The 21,913-nt window shown below is 36.5% G+C and overlaps 1 protein-coding gene across 1 annotated transcript in view; it reads left to right on the top strand.

The window, feature by feature from the left end:
- ptk2aa (protein tyrosine kinase 2aa) overlaps positions 1 to 21,913 on the top strand; it is a 217,063-nt gene that overhangs the window by 108,654 nt on the left and 86,496 nt on the right. Inside the window, 4 exon segments of the mRNA XM_051935932.1 lie at positions 3,953 to 3,970; positions 8,984 to 9,040; positions 10,573 to 10,593; positions 18,299 to 18,396. Of these exon segments, the coding sequence (XP_051791892.1) occupies positions 3,953 to 3,970; positions 8,984 to 9,040; positions 10,573 to 10,593; positions 18,299 to 18,396 (194 nt within the window).

Raw genomic sequence — 21,913 nt, 5'->3', positions numbered from 1 at the left:
CATCAGACGTGTGTATATATACCATAAATTACTCATGGACGCATTCACACTAGAATTACCAGAGCCTACGAAAAAACCCGTAGATCTGGCCGACCTTAAATCGGTGTGCACCTCTCCGTCAGCGTCTTTTGTCCTGTAAATGTGCCAATGATAATATGTAAATAAGCGGTAATATGTATTGTGATCATGACTGAGAGAATAAAAGTGAAAATAAAACGGTAACTTTCACAAGTACTATAAATGTACATCATCTGTTACAGAGGCAAACCAAATGTATGTGTGTACTGTATAATATTAACAATAAGAGCGGCTTACTACTGAAAACGGCAAACATAGGAGGCAGCCGGGATCGAACTGGGGACTCTTGATCACAAGTCAGCAAATCTTACCACTACGCCACGGAAGCTGTTGCCTTACCCTTAAACCTTTTGTGAAAGTGTTTATTTGATCTTTGGACTTCAGGCTTCACACATTATATAGTTTATGCCAACATTTTGTCATTTACTACTAAAATATGAAAAATGTTTCTATTTTAACAATGTGTTTACACAGATTATTGTAGAAACGGAACACACATGAAATGCATGTGTTCCAAATAACGATCTATTATTTCCACTCTAAAATTCGAGCACTTCACTCCCAGATATCAATCAAGGCATGAGCTGGGAGAACTTTGTACTTGTTCTGCGGCTATGGGGGGATGGAATAGCAGGCTGCTTGTCTATCAGCACATTTACAGGACAGAAGACTCTGACGGAGAGGTGCGAACGGATTTAAGGTGGGCCGGATCTATGAGTTTTTCGTAGGCTCTGGTAATTCTAATGTTAAGCAGATCAGGTAGCGCTGTAAAGTGTGAGCTGGAGTATGCAATGTAAATCTGGCAGATAGCACAGATCAAGTGGTAATTTGCCTACCCAACACTGACTGCTACAGTTCTATGATATCACACTGGCCTTGCAAAGCATCATGGGGTGCAAAATCACTGTGAAAAATGCTTTTGGCGAATTTCACCAATCAACATTGGTCCTGAGAGTCTACCAAGATAATAGCAGAAGTGTTCTGCCAGATAGGACGCAGCTTACCTGTATAAAGATAAAAAAAAAAACCCCATAAAATCTTAAAATTCACAACATATTTTTACCGGGAGTTAATGAAGATTAGCTAATACTGGTGAAATATGGTCTTTTTTTTTTATTTTTTGATGCCAGTCAGCATTTTGGTAGCAGCGTTACGGACTAATTTTAAATGGGACAGAGATAAGTGGCAAACTCTAGTATAAGGGGAGTTAACAATGGGCAACGGGGAAAAAAAAAGTATGAATCCGTTTTTGGAAGTCATTCAAAGACAGAAATCATGTGATCTTCATGACGGTCATCTGAACAAAGATGGTGAGCTGAACAAAGCTAATATTAAATCACAGTATTTATCTGTTGTAACCACAAGAGCCCTAAACCACAGACACAGCAATACAGCACACAATATATGAATAACTTTAATAACTTTTATTCCTTCCAAAGCACCTTTCCACAGACCACTTTCTAACAATCAGCCACAAATACACTTACAATCACAATAAATCAATCTTTCTCTTTGTGTCCTCCAGTTTAGTGTTGCCTCCTGACTCTGGCTCGTCCATGTGTGGAAGTGGGCTCCTTTTTTAAGCTGGACCCAGGAATGCTTCTGGTGTAATGCTGTATCTGCCCGTAAAGAAAATAGGGAGGTCCGGAGGTCCTCCTCTGACAGCACCCTCTAACAACCCCCAGGGACCCCGACAGGGCTGCATTCCGGACTCCAACTTCCAAACATTCCTGCATGTGCCCCAACTGGGTTCCTATGTGAGGACCACTGCCACCTATTGTATTGGGGGCTGAAGTGCTCCCTATGCCTGGCTATCTGTGGTCCTTCCATTAATTTACACCGGCCAGGTACAAAGTTGTTTATTTATTCTGCCGGCCAATCCATCTGCGTCATTACGTTGGCCTCCCACTGCCTAATGGCTCCTTCTCTTTTCTGACTGGGATGCCAGTTCTCCTCCTACACATTTTAGCATAATTAAGTTAGAATTACAATTGATGCCTGTAAGTTTGATGTGAGACTGTATGTGAGTAGTTAGTAAACAGAAAAATATTTTTATGCAGTTCATCATTTATTATGCTCGAGGCAATTAAAGAATAGTTATGACACGTCTTTGATTACTCTGAGCTTAGAGTGTTCTAACTACTTAAGTTCAGGTTTTTTGTCTATCCCATCAACTTCCCAACACCTTTTTTCCTATTGGTTCTTAAGGTGAATATTGTCTTGCTATACTCTTCTTTCTTTCCTCCTTTATAAGCTTTCAAGTTTTCTTTCTCCAAACTTTATGCAAGATGTCTGCTAGGCCCTTACTATTCCTTTGAGTACAGCAAAATGCCATCTTTGCCAACCTATTGGGTAAAGTATCTTTAGTAGCATCTCTTTGTTCTCTAATTTCCAAATTATTAGGTGTTCAATTTAAATTTATGCACTGTCTGTAATTCATCTTTCACAAACTTTATGCCTCCCTTCTCAGTGTTTATCCTAAAAGTCTTCTATGTCCTAACATACCCCGGCATGTTTTTTCACATGCTTTGAGATTGCCCCCTGGTTTCTGACTTTAGCTGTCTCTTTCCTTTTGTCTCCCAGTTTTCTATTAATATGCCGTTCTTGTGCAACATATTCCTTCTCCTGATCCACTCTGCCATTTCCCTCACTTTTACCCATTAGAGAATAGATTCTGCTAAACTTATTCTTTCTCTTTTTTTTTTGTCTTAAATATTCTGTGGATTGCATCAATGACTTATCCAGCTCCAGTATGTGACTGTTTAGGAAATAGTTGATGATTAGTGTCACAATTTCAGTCTTAATGTCCTTTTTTGTGTGTGGTGTTCCTTTTTTACTTTCTGGGTTGGGGTAGGGTTTGGTTGGGAGCTAGGAGGATTTTTCTTTTGTTCTTAAATGTACATTTGCTATAGTGTTTTGACTAATAATAATTTATGCTTAATATTCTTGTTTGATTTCAATCAAAATGTGATTACCAAAAACAGAAGCTAATGTGCTTATTTTAGTTACACCAAATGGCTCCACCATTTCAGTTTTTGCATTGATTCATGTATATGTGTCAGTTATCTCATTTAATCATTCAGCTACCATTATTACTCACTTTGGGTGTAATAGTACAAAGCTAGTGATCCTTAAAAAAACAAAAAGGGGGAAATATTTCCTAATTATGTACATTTTTTATTTTTATTTTTTTAATCACCCAATTTTATGTACTTGTGGAATGCCAAATTTACTATTGGGTTTGTTAAAGGTCAAGAATTTGTGTTAACAGTCTGACCCTCTTGCCTGATGTTATTTATGTATTTACTTCATGCAAAAAGACAGATTCCCCTCAGAGATTAATACAGCGTAACAAATGCCAAATACCAAAATACTTAGTTCAAGATTGTTTTGTTTGAAAACTTTAATAGTGGTAGCAAGCTTTGCTAATATTCGGAGCGTTGTTTTCCCTGTATATTACTTTCCAGGGTCACTATGTGAGCTTTGCAGGTTAATGCTCTGAGTTTGTAAGCAGCTTCTAAGAAATCATGTTTGTCAGCTTGAATTGTTGAAAAAAAAATGTGAATCTAACATGCATTTAAATGCTGCCTATCTATACAGTTTAACAAATATTTTAAAAAGTGAAAGGGCAACAGGCTTGCATTTTTTTTTTTACTGAGTTTGGCATCTGTTTTGTATGTTGCTTAAAGTAATTTAAAGAAAGTTCTGTTGCACTTTACATTTAGCAAAATGTTTACCAACCTATCCCTTAGATGTCACTGAGGGAAAAAATATTGTATTTGTAAGATTATTACATAACTCAGCATTTCCTTTTTTCTCCCTGTTTGTCTTTTCCTGCTCTCTGTCTGTTTTTGCATGCATCCTGGACCTACAGATGAAATTAGTGGGGATGGTAATGTTATGTGCCTTAATTATATAACAGTTTCCAACTATTTCTGATACTAACCAAATATTAACAGATTTATGGTGATTAATGCATGATGATACAGTGTTGATCCTGTGGTACTACTATAACATCATGCTTTACCACATGCATTTAAATGTTTTGTACTACCACTTGAAGTAAAACTGCATTTGCTTGAGTGAATTCTCATGTAAGCGGGTCACCATTCAGCACTTGTAATAAGAAAAATGTAATGATTCGCTATTATTAATTACGGTAAATATTTAATTAGTTTTGTTCATAGTATGACTGTTGTCTCCTCTACTCACAGAAGTTATCTTTTGAGCTATTCTTCATTAGGAAACTGTGCCATGAGTTTTACCTTTTACCTATTGTGTGAAACTAGTGAAGTTTCCTTTTTTCCAATGTTGATAACAGTGGCTGTCTTGATTTTCTAATTTTGTATACAGTTGGGCTTGTAGAGAAATCTTGTAAGTAATTGTAGTAATTCATATATTGTGTTATACCAAACCATGGTAGGTTTGTTTTCAGGTGTTCCCCGAACGATACTTGAAGTTCTACGTACATTCACCAGATGGCAAATTCTTTATGTGCTTTTGAACAGATGTGAAACATGGTGGCTCAGAACTTCACACTTTATTAAAAAAAAAAAAAAAAAACACAGTTTCAGTAGCACGTGCAGTCAGTATATTCCTGCTTGCCTTTATGGAAGTATAAATCTTGACAGACTTTTAGTTTCAGATGTATAATGTCATGGCAGCACTGTTTTCCTCACATTCTATATTACAGGAGCCTTGACTTTAAATTAGTTTAGAAAAAATAAATTTCACATTCTGCATGTGCTGCTTTATCAGTTAAGTGTTAAAAGAGAAAGACTGTATTCTTGTCCCTTCATTTCAAAGAGCCAGTCATGAGGGAGTACAAGTCATTTGTTTATATATATGTGTTTATTTTTTACTATACTAAGGAGGACATTAGTTTACAGGATTTGAGAGAATAACAACAGCTGAAACTAATGAACTGTTGATCAATGGAGAAGTAAATCTGAACCTTGAATCTAGAGCACCTGTTCCAATCCTGACTGTATTGGACCTTGATCCAGACACCAGCAGATTGTTGGGCTTGCTTTGCACATACCATGGCCAGTTCAGTCAATAATTAAAGTCCTTGAGGTGCATGAGGAATTGCTAATACTCAGAAAATGTCATCTCATAAACCAGTCTCCTTAGGTTCTTGTAATACTGGGGCATTTTTAACTGTAGAGTTCATGTACAACAGGAATCATACATAAAGTAAATATTTAATCTTACAATAGTCTTTTGACCTTTTGTGGCCTTCCTGAGCAAATAACCAACAGCCATTCTAGGTAAGCTAAAAAGAAGCTTTTTCTTTAAGAAATAAGAGAAAACATCATTAAATTAACTATAAATAATAAATGGGAGTTGAGATGGGGAAATTAGAAACTTTGTGCACATTTTCCATTTGCCAGTTTCATTGTAAAGGAATGATGTCCAAAAGTCCAACTGTTGGGTAAAGTTTTTAAGTTTGTATATAATTCTGTTGTTACCCAATTTTTATTATTTAGTTCATTTATATAGTCTTCTCACAGGCTTTTATACTATTTATATATATAAACACTAATTTTGCAAAGTCTGTACATGTTTTTTAATCTGCTCAGACTGAAAGTAAGAGGCTATCTAAAATTTTATGCAACAAGTAAATCAAAGGATATGCCAAAAATAAAGAAAGACTAATGTAATTTTCTGTGAGGTCGTTTGAGTTTATCTCCAACACAACACCGCAATCAAAACCATTGAACTATTTTTAAATCATTATAGAATTTTATTTTTGAGGAATTAAGCTCAAAGATTGGTGAACATTTGACTTAAGAGGGCTGCAGTGTGGTATGGTACATGGCTGCCACTTTACAGTTTGAGATACTCTGCTCTGCTTCACGTGTTGACTTGGGCACTGTTTCTGTAGTTTTTGCATGTTCATTTTGTGTCTGATGGTCTGCTATTTAACTTCACTCGTTAATTTAATTAGCAATTATAAATTGAGTCTGGTTTAATGAGAACGTGCTTGTATGTGCATGTGTATATTGGTGTCTTTATTTTTTTCTTTATTTTGCACCCGTGTTTCCATAATAAGTTACAGTTGCTCATAAACAGTTAGGTCCATAAATATTTGGACAGAGACAACTTTTTTTCTAATTTTGGTTCTGTACATTAGCACAATGAATTTTAAATGAAACAACTCAGATGCAGTTGAAGTGCCGACTTTCAGCTTTAATTCAGTGGGGTGAACAAAACGATTACATAAAAATGTGAGGCAACTAAAGCATTTTTTTTAACACAATCCCTTCATTTCAGGGGCTCAAAAGTAATTGGACAAATGAAATAAATGGAAATAAAATGTTCATTTCTAATACTTGGTTGAAAACCCTTTGCTGGCCATGATAGCCTGAAGTCTTGAACTCATGGACATCACCAGATGCTGGGTTCCCCCCTTTTTAATGCTCTGCCAGGCCTTTACTGCAGCAGCTTTCAGTTGCTCTTTGTTTGTGGGCCTTTCTGTCTGAAGTTTAGTCTTCAACAAGTGAAATGCATGCTCAATTGGGTTAAGATCAGGTGACTGACCTTGGCCATTCAAGAATTTTCCACTTCTTTGCTTTAATAAACTCCTGGGTTGCTTTGGCTGTATGTTTTGGGTCATTGTCCATCTGTATCATGAAACACCGCCCAATCAATTTGACTGCATTTAGCTGGATTTGAGCAGACAGTACGTCTCTGAACACCTCAGAATTCATTTGGCTGCTTCTGTGCTGTCACATCATCAATAAACACTAGTGTCCCAGTGCCAGTGGCAGTGGCAGCCATGCACGCCCAAGCCATCACACTGCCTCCACTGTGTTTTACAGATGATGTGGTATGGTTTGGATAATGAGCTGTTCCACGCCTTCTTCATACTTTTTTTCTTGCCATCATTCTGGTAGAGGTTGATCTTAGTTTCATTTGTCCAAAGAATGTTTTTCCAGAACTGTGCTGGCTTTTTTAGATGTTCTTTAGCAAAGTCCAATCTAGCCTTTCTATTCTTGAGGCTTATGAGTGGCTTGTACCTTGCAGTGCACCCTCTGTATTTACTTTCATGCAGTCTTCTCTTTATGGTAGACTTGGATATCGATACGCCTACCCCCTGGAGAGTGTTGTTCACTTGACTGCCTGTTGTAAAGGGGTTTCTCTTCATCATGGAAATGATTTTGCAATCATCCATCACTGTTGTCTTCCGTGGACGTCCAGGTCTTTTTGCATTGCTGAGTTCACCGGTGCTTGCCTTCTTTCTCAGGACGTACCAAACTATAGATTTTGCCACTCGTAATATTGTAGCAATTTCTCGGATGGGTTTTTCCTGTTTTCGCAGCTTAAGGATGGCTTCTTTCACCTGCATGGAGAGCTCCTTTGACCGCATGTTGTCTGTTCGCAGCAAAATCTTCCACATGCAAGCACCACACCTCAAATCAACTCCAGGCCTTTTATCTGCTTAATTGATAATGACATAACGACGGACCTGCCCACACCTGCCCATGAAATAGCCTTTGTGTCAATTGTCCAATTACTTTTGAGCCTCTGAAATGAAGGGATTGTGTTAAAAAATGTTTTAGTTCCCTCACATTTTTATGCAATCGTTTTGTTCTCCCCACTGAATTAAAGCTCAAAGTCTGCACTTCAGCTGCATCTGAGTTGTTTCATTTAAAATTCATTGTGGTAAAGTACAGAACCAAAATTAGAAAAAAAGTTGTCTCTGTCCAAATATTTATGGACCTAACTGTATCTGTAATGGATAAAACTAGATTAGAGCAACCCAAAAATGTCTATTGGTTGTTTGTGCGTCTTCTTATTGTAATACTTTGTGCTCTCTTTTCCTGAGCTATATTTTATTATTTTACTTTTATTTTACCAATATGCTGATTACTACTCCTTATCATTTTATAAAGGCATACTTTGGGCTGCTGCTTTTCATTTAGCATAGAGCTGATGGCATATTCATTCTACGTTGCCAGCAGCATTTTTTAATCTGTTTTGTTTGTTAACAAAGTGGGAAATTTTCTTTTGTCCTAATCAGCAGCGTTGTATACTATAATCCAACTCATACAGCATAATCAAGAAAGACAAATAAAATATACAATTTCAATATATTCTTTTTTTTTTCCCCATAAGTAAGCAAACATTCGGAAACCATGACCATTCCAGTTCAGCATTCACCCTTAAATGGCTTTTTTTTCTTGCTTCTTGTAGTTGCTGTATTTTGTTACTTTTAAATATGTTGAATTTTTTTTTTTAATTTGTGTTGCTTCCAGTTTCCCAATTCTTAATGGCACCCCCTGAAGGTGGTTCAAGTCATGCCTCAGTAGAAAGCTAGTTAGGTTCTGGTCACATCATGTTCTATCAAAAACATGCTTTGCAATTATTTAATGAGTGTTCTCACAGCAGTTCTGTGCTTTCCTGTAGCCAGCTACAAGATATGCAATGGTTCCACAAGACATTTTGTACATGCCCAACTGTATATCATTTTACATTTTTGAATGGTAATAAGCAGCTTACATCCATTAAATAGGTGTTATAAGATATGTTTCTGTCTAATTCCTTATAAAATACTGAGATATTTCAGAATTGGCAGAGAAAAGAGGTTTCATCAGGTTTCATTTTTATGTAGTGGAAATAAATCAAAACAAAAACTTGTTTTCTCTAACTGCATTATTTGTAGAAGTATAAAGCTGTTAGCATATTTTTATTTAACTAAGTGCTTGCACAATATGAGCAACTTATTTGAGGTAACAGAGAGGAAAATGTAGACTGAGTCATTGTTTTTATATGGAAAGAAAAATGAGGGTGTTTTAATTTCCTACAGATTTTATGTAGTTTTTTGAAGTATGGGTCAGATTTCATGACAACCTCTGAAAAAATTTGGCAAAACATCAAGACTTCCGTTTTCCCCTTTCAGAAACAGATGACTATGCAGAAATCATAGATGAAGAGGATACATACACGATGCCCTCAAGTAAGTATGTTAAACACAGACATTTTGCAAAGGAATTGAGAGGAATAGAAAGTCCCTTTTATCCCTAGTATTTGGTCTGTTAAACCCTTCATACAAGTAGATTTTCTGCTTGCCATTTTTCAGTTTGTTTCGGAACATATATTTATATTCTTGTTTTTTACAAATGTATTTCTGATATTAAAATATTAATTTCATTAAATGTTTTCTTCAAAATTTTATTTATAGAGTACTATTACCTCATTGTTTCATATTCCTGATGTATATTATGCAGTGTCTTCATTGGTATTTGTGGTTTTAAACTCATTTTTTAGATTTAATATGAATGGTTTAGTTTGTTTATCAGAAGAAATGAATATAACAAAAAGTAAATAACCATGTAAATGTTGCTTTGTTGCATATATTGTCCATATGCCATTCTTTTTAAAAATATGAATATTCATGTTTTAAAAAAATAGGAAGATATTGCTTATTAACATAACTTGTCCAAAGTTTAGTCTTGCTGATAATGTTGGCTAAACAGAAAGTGAATACCCTTCGTCCCCTTTTATTTTTTTAGTGTAAATATAATATTGTAGGAAAACTTTCAGCTTTCATTATGACTGAAGCAAAGGTTTCTCTTATTTTTTGTGATGGAAGAATAAAAAAGTTTTATACTGTGTATACTATGCATACAAAATAGAAGAAAACTTGACAAAACTACAGCATGCGTGTATGTAATTTATTTAAATGTTACTAGAGTGAATATTTCAGGGAAAGTAATACTTTTTTGTCAGAGATGACATATTTTAATTATTTCTTTTTTACTTTTATATGATTGTGCTTTATTTTAACTTCCTCTATCATTTATTTTTTGGAGGTTATATGATATTGCTGTGTAGATCTGAATGGGCAGATAATATTTAGACTAAATTACTTAATATGACCTATTGAAACGGTTTCCTAAGCTGGTTTCTTCAGCTTATTTGTTAGCCTCTTTATTAAAAATAAAAAATAAAAATTCAAGTTTAATTGTGACTTGAAATTATTCCCTTGTCTGTGTTTCCCAACCCAATAATTAGTTGATATTTATGTTTTTAGAATTTTGTATTTCTCGCTACCAGATGTATCTGAGAAACTTTTAACAATTATCCATGTCTCAACAATTTAGTTTTTTATGCCCTGTTGAGTTACATTTATTAAATAACATGCAGTGCCTTTTTTAGAATTCACATCAAAATAGTATTTTATTTAATTAAAAAAGTTGTGAGTAAAACCAATGAATTAAAATTGGAAGGGACACATTTGCTTTTTCCATCAAATGTTCCTTTTATACATTATTTTATTTTGAGAGGCTTTCTTTTGGATAGCTTTAACTGGTGCTTGTATGTAAACATAAAATCTGTACAAAACTGGTTCTTTGTTACTAATTAATTTTAGTACTGTTTAGAGAATCATTGGTTTTTGTAGTTTCTAAACAATAATCATTAAGAGAATTCTGTTATGTTTACTAAAAACAAGATCTTTAATCTTTCCTTTCAATACTTGCACTTCAGAAAGCTATGGATTAGATGAAGGTAACTGGCTCCCCATTTATTCCTGTTGCTTATGCTTGTTGTATAATAGATGGAATGTTTTGATTTTTAATTTTTCATTGTTGTCTTTAACTATTTTCTGAATTGTACATTTTGAACACTTACTCCATACATAGTCTCAACAGTTTTCTTTACATTTATAGAAAAAGAGCGTGTGGATGGATTTTTATTTAAAGAATAGAGGGCAGAGCAAAGCCTAGTCACCATTGACCTTCATAGAACTGTCTGTTCTCAACTCTTATCTGCTGTCTTTGGAATTACTGCCTAGTACCAGAAAATGTCATCATCGTCATTGTAGCAGGGTTATAGTACATTTTTTGGGTTAACCCAGGTTTGTCAGTTAACCCCTTATTTGCTTCCTCCACTTTCTGCAGTCCTGGGCATTAAGGGTGAGACTCATTCTTCTTGTCTCTTTCTGGGCATCATCCCATGTACTGCCCTCACAGTGCATTGTGTTCACACAGTCATCTTTTGCCTTTCACTCTATGTGCCCGAACTACCTTGGTGTATTACTTCTCAGCGTAGTACTTATCATCACCACACCAAGCCTTTCTATCTTCAACATTTTTCATCCTCTCTGTCTTTGACACACCACATATGAGATTAAAATGATCAAGTGAATCTTTGTCATATCAGCTTGGAAAACACCACAATCAAATTTTCCCAAATGAAAATGACACATTTGAGGGAACAACTCTGTTTGCAGTAAAATTGCAACTTTAAAAGTGTACTGCTTTGTTGCAATATAAATATCTAAATGTGTAAAAGATGGCAAACAGTGTCCACATTTTTTACATCATGTTTAATTTGAAAAACAAGCAGCCTTTCCCCATTATTATAAGGCATGTCTTTGACTTCTACATTAATCTGTCTTATTTTAATACCGCTGTTAAACCTTAATTGCATTAAGAAGGCTTTATACTTTATTACTGTTCTGCTCAAAATGCCAGTGTTAGTTTTTACTTTAGTTTCTACAATTTGTTTCTATTTACCATCATAGTACATCTAAAAATATTAACAAAAATTGAAGTTAATATAATAAAATGTGATTTAATGGGAAATTTCAAAAATAATAATTACACTTTAGTGCTACAAATAAAATGTTTTAAGATAAATTAGATATCACTTAGGTAAATGTTCTAGTTAGTACAACCACTAGTGTGACATTTGAATTTGAACATCTCCCATAGCTACCTGACACAAAATACTACACCAGTTGTAGTCATCTTTTGTAATAGCAATTAACCTGTAGTAAACTTATTAACATAAATATTTCATCCTATTTTTTGTGCAAAATGCCCAAGTTTGTCTACTTCAATTGGTTTAAAAACACACACACACTCATACATACAGGGCATCTGGAAAGTATTCACTTTTTCCACATTTTGTTGATGTTACAGCCTTATTCCAAAATGGATTAAATTCATTTTTTTCCCTCAGAATTCTACACACAACACCCCATAATGACAACGTGAAAAAAGTTTACTTGAGATTTTTGCAAATTTATTAAAAATAAAAAAATTGAGAAAGCACATGTACATAAGTATTCACAGCCTTTGCCATGAAGCTCAAAATTGAGTTCAGGTGCGTCCTGTTTCCCCTGATCATCCTTGAGATGTTTCTGCAGCTTAATTGGAGTCTACCTTTGGTAAATTCTGTATAAGGTCTATATAAGGTCCCACAGTTGACAGTTCATGTCAGAGCACAAACCAAGCATAAAGTCAAAGGAATTGTCTGTAGACCTTCGAGACAGGAGTGTCTCGAGCCACAAATCTGGGGAAGGTTACAGAAAAATTTCTGCTGCTTTGAAGATCCCAATGAGCACAGTGGCCTCCATCATCCGTAAGTGGAAGAAGTTCGAAACCACCAGGACTCTTCTTAGAGCTGGCAGGCCATCTAAACTGAGCGATCAGGGGAGAATGGCCTTAGTCAGGGAGGTGACCAAGAACCCAATGGTCACTCTGTCAGAGCTACAGAGGTCCTCTGTGGAGAGATGAGAACCTTCCAGAAGGACAACCATCTCTGCAGCAATCCACCAATCAGGCCTGTATGGTAGAGTGGCCAGACAGAAGCCACTCCTTAGTAAAAGGCACTCCGCCTGGAGTTTGCTAAAAGGCACCTGAAGGACTCTCAGACCATGAGAAAGAAAATTCTCTGGTCTGATGAGACAAAGATTGAACTGTTTGGTGTGAATGCCAGGTGTCACGTTTGGAGTAAACCAGGCACCGCTCATCACCAGGCCAATACTATCCCTACAGTGAAGCATGGTGGTGGAAGCATCATGCTGTGGGGATGTTTTTCAGTGGCAGGGACTGGGAGACTAGTCAGGATAAAGGGAAAGATGACTGCAGCAATGTACAGAGACATGAAAACCTGCTCCAGAGCGCTCTTTACCTCAGACTGGGGCGACGGTTCATCTTTCAGCAGGACAACGACCCTAAGCACACAGCCAAGATATCAAAGGAGTGGCTTCAGGACAACTCTGTGAATGTCCTTGAGTGGCCCAGCCAGAGCCCAGACTTGAATCTGATTGAACATCTCTGGAGAGATCTTAAAATGGCTGTGCACCGACGCTTCCCATCCAACCTGATGGAGCTTGAGAGGTGCTGCAAAGAGGAATGGGCGAAACTGGCCAAGGATAGGTGTGCCAAACTTGTGGCATCATATTCAAAAAGACTTGAGGCTGTAATTGCTGCCAAAGGTGCATCGACAAAGTATTGAGCAAAGGCTGTGAATACTTATGTACATGTGCTTTCTCAATTGTTTTATTTTTAATAAATTTGCAAAAATCTCAAACTTTTTTCATGTTGTCATTATGGGATGTTGTGTGTAGAGTTCTGAGGAAAAAAATGAATTTAATCCATTTTGGAATAAGGCTGTAACATAACAAAATGTGGAAAAAGTGATGCGCTGTGAATACTTTCCGGATGCACTGTATGCTCTACTGGTCATCTATTTTAGAATATTCAATTTTTCCAGTTTTTATTTAAATTTGAGCAGTTCAAGTCTGGCGAATAACCTAAAATGGTATAAAGTTAGGTGGTGAACTTCCAGAGGATAAAGTTAGTCATATGAAAAAGTTTGGGAGCCCCTCTTAGCCAGCATAATAATTTACTCTGCTTTCAACAAAAAAGATAACAGTGGTATATCTTTCATTTCCTAGGAACATCTGAGTACTGGAGTGTTTTCCGAACAAAGATTTTTAGTGAATAAGTATTTAATTGTATGAAATTAAATCAAATGTGAAAAACTGGCTGCGCAAAAATTTGGGTACCCTTGTAATTTTGCTGATTTGAATGCATGTAACTGCTCAATGCTGATTACTTGCAACACCAAATTGGTTGGATTAGCTCGTTAAACCATGAACTTCATAGACAAGTGTGTCCAATCATGAGAAAAGGTATTTAAGGTGGTCAATTGCAAGTTGTGCTTCCCTTTGATTCTCCTCTGAAGAGTGACAGCATGGGATCCTCAAAGCAACTCTCAAAAGATCTGAAAACAAAGATTGTTCAGTATCATGGTTTAGGGGAAGGCTACAAAAAGCTATCTCAGAGGTTTAAACTGTCAGCTTCAACTGTAAGGAATGTAATCAGGAAATGGAAGGCACAGTTGCTGTTAAACCCAGGTCTGGCAGGCCAAGGAAAATACTGGAGTGGCATATGCGCAGGATTGTGAGAATGGTTACAGACAACCCACAGATCACCTCCAAAGACCCGCAAGAACATCTTGATGCAGATGGTGTATCTGTACATCATTCTCCAATTCAGCGCAATTTGCACAAAGAATATCTATATGGCAGGGTGATGAGAAAGAAGCCCTTTCTGCACTCACGTCACAAACAGAGTCGCTTGTTGTATGCAAATGCTCATTTAGACAAGCCACATTCATTTTGGAACAAAGTGCTTTGGACTGATGAGACAAAAATTGAGTTATTTGGTCATAACAAAACGCGCTTTGCATGGCAGAAGAAGAACACTGCATTCCAAGACACCTGGTACCTACTGTCAAATTTGGCAGAGGTTCCATCATGCTGTGGGGCTGTGTGGCTAGTTCAGGGACTGGGGCCCTTGTTAAAGTCGAGGTTTGGATGAATTCAACCCAATATCAACAAATTCTTCAGGATAATGTTCAAGCATCAGTCACAAAGTTGACGTTGCGCAGGGGTTGGATATTCCAACAAGACAATGACCCAAAACACAGTTCGAAATCTACAAAGACATTCATGCAGAGGGAGAAGTACAATGTTCTGGAATGGCCATCACAGTCCCCTGACTTGAATATCATCGAAAATCTATGGGATGATTTGAAGCAGACTCTCCATGCTCGACAGCCATCAAATTTAACTGAACTGGAGAGATTTTGTATGGAAGAATGGTCAAAAATACTTCCATCCAGAATCCAGACACTCCTCAAAGGCTACAGGAGGACAGCGTCTAGAGGCTGTTATATTTTGCAAAAGGAGGCTCAACTAAGTATTGATGTAATCTTTGTTGGGGTGCCCAAATTTATGCATCTGTCTAATTTTGTTATGATGCATATTGCATATTTTCTGTTAATTCAATAAACTTAATTTCACTGCTGAAGTACTACTGTTTCCATAAGGCATGTCATATATTAAAAGGAAGTTGCTATTTTGAAAGCGCAGCCAATGATAAACAAAAATCCAAAGAATTAAGAGGGGTTCCCAAACTTTTTCATATGACTGTAGGTGATAGACTTTCATAGGGGTTTAAAGAAAAAATAAGTTTAGGTTACAGAAAACAGAAAAATAATTTTCAGTGTTATATTAAAAGAATTTTATTTACTGTAGCAATGAAAGTTAATTAAGCCCTGAAAGTTGATCAACTTTTGTTGATTACTTTCAAACCTATCTGACTGCATAAACACAATATTGGAATGAATTCTTATTGCTACACTTCTGAAGCAGTATTTGAGCATTACTGTGTTCTGGAAGTAGTACATTGGTATCATAAGATGAGAAAAAGGTAATTAACAATGGAAGAGAAACAAACCAATAAAACTCTTAAAATTGTGGGTCTTCTCATTCAAGAAATTTGAAAGAAAGCCAAGGTGTCAGTGAGTTCAGTTTCCTACACCATCAAAGTGAACTTGGAAACTAGAGGAAACTCCTCTAGCAATCTTCTCTTTCAAGAAATTCGAAAGAAAGTCAAGGTGTTAGTGAGTTCAGTTTCCTACACCATCAAAGTGAACTTGGAAACTAGAGGAAACTCCTCTAGCAAGAATGGGTCTGGCCAATCCAAAGCCACAACACAATAAGAAGACAAGTTTATGAGAGTTAACAGCTGGTGTGATGGGCACCTCACAGAACAGTAGTTGGTAGTTGAAGTAAGCAAGTGTCCCTTTTTTCTGTGATGAGGAGATTTGAGCTGTTGGTTTGACCGTTTGCCTGAGAGTAAATTAGCCATTGTTGAAATTGCAAAATAGGAAAAATGAACTTTTTTATTGAAATTACAGCATAGAATAAATAAACCCTTGGAGTTATGGATGCTGCACAGTTGTTAAGCCGTGTTCGTAGCTTTTATCCTGTGAGATGACTATTTATTGACAGCTTGTATGATAATGAGCAAAACATCTGATTTCACTTGTGCCTTAAAAATCACGGGCAAACCATATTAGTGTAGGAGAAATGTGTGTAAAATTTGTATTCATATTTTTGCGTTTGTTATTAATCTATCAATCCTTTTTCAGCATTGAGAAACTCATTAATTATGTTTATCTTAGTCCAGCTGGCAGTTGTGAGCCATAGTTACTTTTTCTGGATGAGAGGGAATTGAGATTTTTGGGAGAAATAGAATTTTAAAATTAACAGAATTTTGCTTGATTTTTCTAATCATTGTCTAAAGTAAATTTCATATGTGAAAAAGGCTGACGTTAATAGTATAATGATAAAGATCCCTAAAAATACTTTTGTGTCTAATATGTGGCTTAGTAATATATACAAAATAATGACAGTGTTCTTTATGTATTGATTGTTTTACAGCATGTACATTAACTTTGTGCTTTAAAAAGTCAAAATGATTTTCAAAACTAAATAGGTAATGTTTGAGTTGTGATATAAACTTGCTCAATTTTCATATGCTAGGATTTCAGTGAATCATAAGATTAAATTTCTTATAAGAAATTATTGAAAAAAACTCTGTTGTGCATGTTAACGTAGCTGCCATGTGCATCCAGTAATTTTTATTCATTAAATCCTTTGTGAAAATTAATACAGGGTGAGCCAAAATGAAGTACCACATTTCTCATGGTCATTGCATGTGATAGAGGCAGCCAAGAGGGTTGGGATGGGGATCCCTTGTAGTTTTCAGTCTGCAACATGCCTTTGTCCGATGTACGCCGTGCTTTTGCTATCGAAGCATTCTTCAAAAACAACAAACCCATCATCACTACGCAATGCACCTTCCGAACGCACTTCAGCATTCCTCCTAACAGTGATGTCCCAGATTGGAAAACAATTCTTCAGTGGGTGGCTAAATTTAGACAGATGGGTACAACATTGAACAGAAAATCTCCCAACCATCCTTGGAGTGTATGGATTCCTGAAAATATCCAAGCTGTAAGGGCATCAATTTTCTAGTCTCCTAAATGTTCAACATGCAAACATGCTTCTGCCTTAGGCATTTCCAACACGTCTATGAGGAGGATTTTGCATGAGGACCTTAATTTCCATCCATACAAAATGATGGTAGTGCAGGAACTCACTGAGAGAGACTGGGAGAGCCATAGAGAGTTGTGCACGAACATTCTGCAAACCATTCGTCAAGATACCATAGTCGTCTGCAGCGACGAGGCACATTTACATTTGAATGGTTGTGTAAATAAGCAAAACTTTCTCTATTGGGCTGAAACCAACCCTTGTGAACTTCATCAGAGACCCCTGCACAGTGAATGTGTTAGTTTGGTGTGCTGTTGCAGGAGGGGGGAGCTATGGTCACCATTATTTCAGAATGTTACATTGAAATGCTAGAGAACTTTTTGCGACCCCAACTGGAAGAAATGGATGTGGTGGATGCCTGGTTTCAACAGGATGGAGCAACAGCTCATACGGCACTGAGATCCATGCAAGTTTTGCAGGAGATGTTTCTGGTGATGCTGGTCTCCCTGTGTAGCAATGTCGGGTGGTCTTCTCATTCGCCTGATTTCACTCTGTGTGATTTCTTCATGTGGGGCTATCTCAGGTCAAAGGTATACACACACCGACTTCAAAACCTTGAAGCCCTCAAGGACGCTATTCGCTATGAAATCACCGCTATTTCAATTTAAATGGGAGAACGAGTCATGCGAGTGTTCAGAAATCGTCTCGAAGAGTGTATCGCTAATGATGGCCACCGCCTTGAAGACATAATTTTTAAAACACATTCAAAAAATTTAATCTATTTTGTATACCCTTTCTTGTGTCGGAATGAAATTCATTTTATTTTTTAACGTTTTTGTAGAATAAACATTTGAAATGTGTTACTTTTTTTGGCTCACCCTGTATATTAAAAGCTGCATGTTATGCACTGTTATTTTGTGGTCACTACAGTTATGCTTTCTTTCATTTTAGAATTTTTATTATTTAACATAATGATAATGACATCAAGTTTAAAAAATTTTAATTTACTTACTGGACACTGAGTCATTAATCATGAACACACTTAAAATTTTTTTCCCTCATTTTTTTTAGCTAGGGATTATGAAATTCAACGAGAGAGAATTGAACTTGGTCGCTGTATTGGAGAAGGGCAGTTTGGAGATGTTCACCAAGGAGTGTACATTAGTCCAGTGAGTTCATATTGTGTGTAAGGCACCAGCATTTTGGTAACCTATTTTCCTCTTTCTGAGCCTTTCTTGTTTATAAAGGCAGATAAGTTCTTGAGTTATTTATATTTCCAAGCTTTGGTGTGGTGCTGAAAATAACTATAAAGACCATGTTTGGCTTGTGGGTAACTTTGTTGGGGGCCCATGTAGGTAAAAGGAAAAAATTTAAACTTGACCATTCCAGAGGGATGCCAAAATGTAGAAAAAACAGAATTTTAGCTCATTTACTTATCAGTTTTTGGTGGTCTTCAGCCATCAAAGTAACTGAAACACACTTGTTTTAAGAAGCAAAGTGGTACAATTTATTGATAAACAAAAGGATTATAGAAATATGACAGCTGCATACTATAAATTTTGACATTAAAGACAGAACACAAAACAGATGAGCCAATCAAACATATAACACTGAAGAGACTGGCTGTTTACTTGCTATTTCGAGTTCTAATTTATTTTGGCATAGATAAACAGTATAATACCAGGTCCTTAAGGATAATGTCTGATTTTGTGTTTTGGAGATGCTGTTGTTGCTCCACCTTCAAGCTGAAGACTCTTCAATTAGAGTACAGGCTTTCTGTTTACGATGCTGTCCTTTGTTGGTGGTGTGCTGTGCTGTGCTTTTCTCAGTTAGTCTCTTTGTCGTGCCCTCTGCAACTTCACAAGTATTTAGAGATGCTGATGTGGGCTCATTTACTGGCAGAGAGCTTGTCTTGTCAGAGTGGATGTCAGCTTTCAGGTCCACAAAGAGAAGAGATCATCTGCATTCAGCTCTACAAAGAGGCCAAAGCTCATCAGCTTTTAGGCTTTGGAGAGAATAAAGAGTGCCAGAGAAGAGATTAATGTAGTAAGCTTTAAGGAAGGGTGTAACCTGTGATGACAGGAGCAATGTCACATCTAGTTATATAACCAGTGTCTGCTCACACCTGTGTTATTTTGTCCATCAAATTTGCCACTAGTTAAATTCCAGCTCTATGTTCGAGTTGGGTGTCGATTTGATAGCTTAATGTCTGAAGGAGTCTGTGAAGATGTCACTTCAGCTCTGATTTACACCTTTGTTATCCGATGAAGTACAGGGCTGACCAAGAATGTTATGAGCTGCAGTTAAGCAGTTTTCTTAAGAATGCAGTGAAGATGGAGTTTTTTTGCATCCGTGTTAAATCTGCTGTCTTAACAGGCCTTGTGCCACTAAAAGCCTAGACAATGCCCACTTTATCCTACTCCCGTTAGTTTGGTTTTGGTTAAGCTTAGAGCCAGGACTTTTAGTTACAGTAACACCACATTCTAATTGGATGTGCCTGTCGCTACATACAAACAAGGTCCTGCAGCATAATTATATTTCTTTTTCATTCTTATATTGGCTAATGGTTGCTTCCTAAAATGTACTTTGTTTTAAATAATTCAGGGGTATTGTGCCCTTTGTAACGCTTTTGAGCTTTTATTGCTCACATTCATGGCTGCAAGTGTGCTTTAAATGTTCCTTACTGTAACTTTTTTTGATTGGAGATTAGTCAGCCACAGATTAAATTCATAGAATTTTTTTTCTCTCTAAAGACCTATAGCAAATCAATTTTTAGAACTTGCTTTGAATTTTCCCTTTAATATATACAGAGTCCTTCTTTATTATCTGTAAAGTGTTACTGGAATCTGTCAAAACATGTTGAATGCAAGCTGCTGTTTTCATAATAACCTATTGGTAAATTGTTATAATGCCTCTGTGGAAGAAATAACAAGAATACAGCACCAGATAAAACAGTATCTAAATTTCACACATAAACACACTTTTTTCTACTTTGAATTAAATTGCTGCTACTTTTGACATTTTCCATTTCTTATGTCGATAACATACAGTATGTATGATTCATAGCAATACTCCCAAATTTGTCCAAATACATATTTTACTTTTTTTGGTATAAAACAGATGTCCTCCATTTCTGTTATTTTCATATTCCCATTCCATGATTTTTTACAAAAAATTATTATAAAGTTACCACCTGGGAATTCACTTTTGTTGTACTTTCAAAATAGCAAGCTATAGTTTCCCATGTAGATCCCAATTGTAACTTATAATTGTACATTTGTATGATACTGATGCTTCGTGAGTTTTACTTTAGTAAGTTAAGATTTTCTTGTTCATTCTTTTATTGTAGTCCTCATTTATGTTGGCTTGAAATGCATCATTGATACCTGTTAATCTTTTACATTTTGTGTCCTTCTGTCATCCATTGACTGTTTGCACATACGTAACACTGTCCACTGTCTGTCAGTGCTGCTGGAGTGCATCTTAGTTTTTTGTTTTTTTTTGCCATAGAAACCCGCAAAACCTGTCAAATTAAATTACAGTAATCCCTCCTCCATCGCGGGGGTTGCGTTCCAGAGCCACCCGCGAAATAAGAAAATCCGCGAAGTAGAAATCATATGTTTATATGGTTATTTTTATATTGTCATGCTTGGGTCACAGATTTGCGCAGAAACACAGGAGGTTGTAGAGAGACAGGAACGTTATTCAAACACTGCAAACAAACATTTGTCTCTTTTTCAAAAGTTTAAACTGTGCTCCATGACAAGACAGAGATGACAGTTCTGTCTCACAATTAAAAGAATGCAAACATACCTTCCTTTTCAAAGGAGTGCGCGTCAGGAGCACTGAATGTCAGAAAGTGAGAGAAAACCAAACAAATCAATAGGGCTGTTTGGCTTTTAAGTATGCGAAGCACCGCCGGTACAAAGCTGTTGAAGGCGGGCAGCTCACACCCCCTCCGTCAGGAGCAGAGAGAGAGAGACAGAGAAAAACAAAGTCAAAAATCAATACGTGCCCTTTGAGCTTTTAAGTATGCGAAGCATCGTGCAGCATGTCGCTTCACTAAGCAGCTGCACACAGAAGGTAGCAACGTGAAGATAATCTTTCAGCATTTTTAGACGAGCGTCCCTATCGTCTATGTGTGCGAACAGCCCCCCTGCTCAATCCCCCTACGTCAGCGCAAGAGAGAGAGAGAGAAAGTAAGTTGGGTAGCTTCTCAGCCATCTGCCAATAGCGTCCCTTGTATGAAATCAACTGGGCAAACCAACTGAGGAAGCATGTACCAGAAATTAAAAGACCCATTGTCCTCAGAAATCCGCGAACCAGCAAAAAATCCGCGATATATATTTAAATATGCTTACATATAAAATCCGTGATAGAGTGAAGCCGCGAAAGGCGAAGCGCGATATAGCGAGGGATCACTGTATAGCCTACATTCAGCAATGATCTTATTTTTAAATTGCATTATAAAACTTCAGAAATAATTTTAAAAGATGCCAAAAAAGTTTTTAATGATTTGAATACTGTATACAATATCTCCTATGATTTTATGTGATGGCAAGTCTTCATAAGAGTTTGAGTCTGTGTGCATTTAAAAAAAAAATGCCCTAATTATGATAAGACATTTTTTTAACAGATAAATTACCCTAAGTTCTTGTCAATAAGCCGCGGCTTATCTAAGGAAAA

This window comes from Erpetoichthys calabaricus, chromosome 13, assembly GCF_900747795.2.
Source record: "Erpetoichthys calabaricus chromosome 13, fErpCal1.3, whole genome shotgun sequence".
Taxonomy (NCBI): domain Eukaryota; kingdom Metazoa; phylum Chordata; class Cladistia; order Polypteriformes; family Polypteridae; genus Erpetoichthys; species Erpetoichthys calabaricus.
The sequence above is the reverse complement of the archived record's forward strand: the minus strand, read 5'-3'. Positions and strand labels throughout refer to the sequence as shown.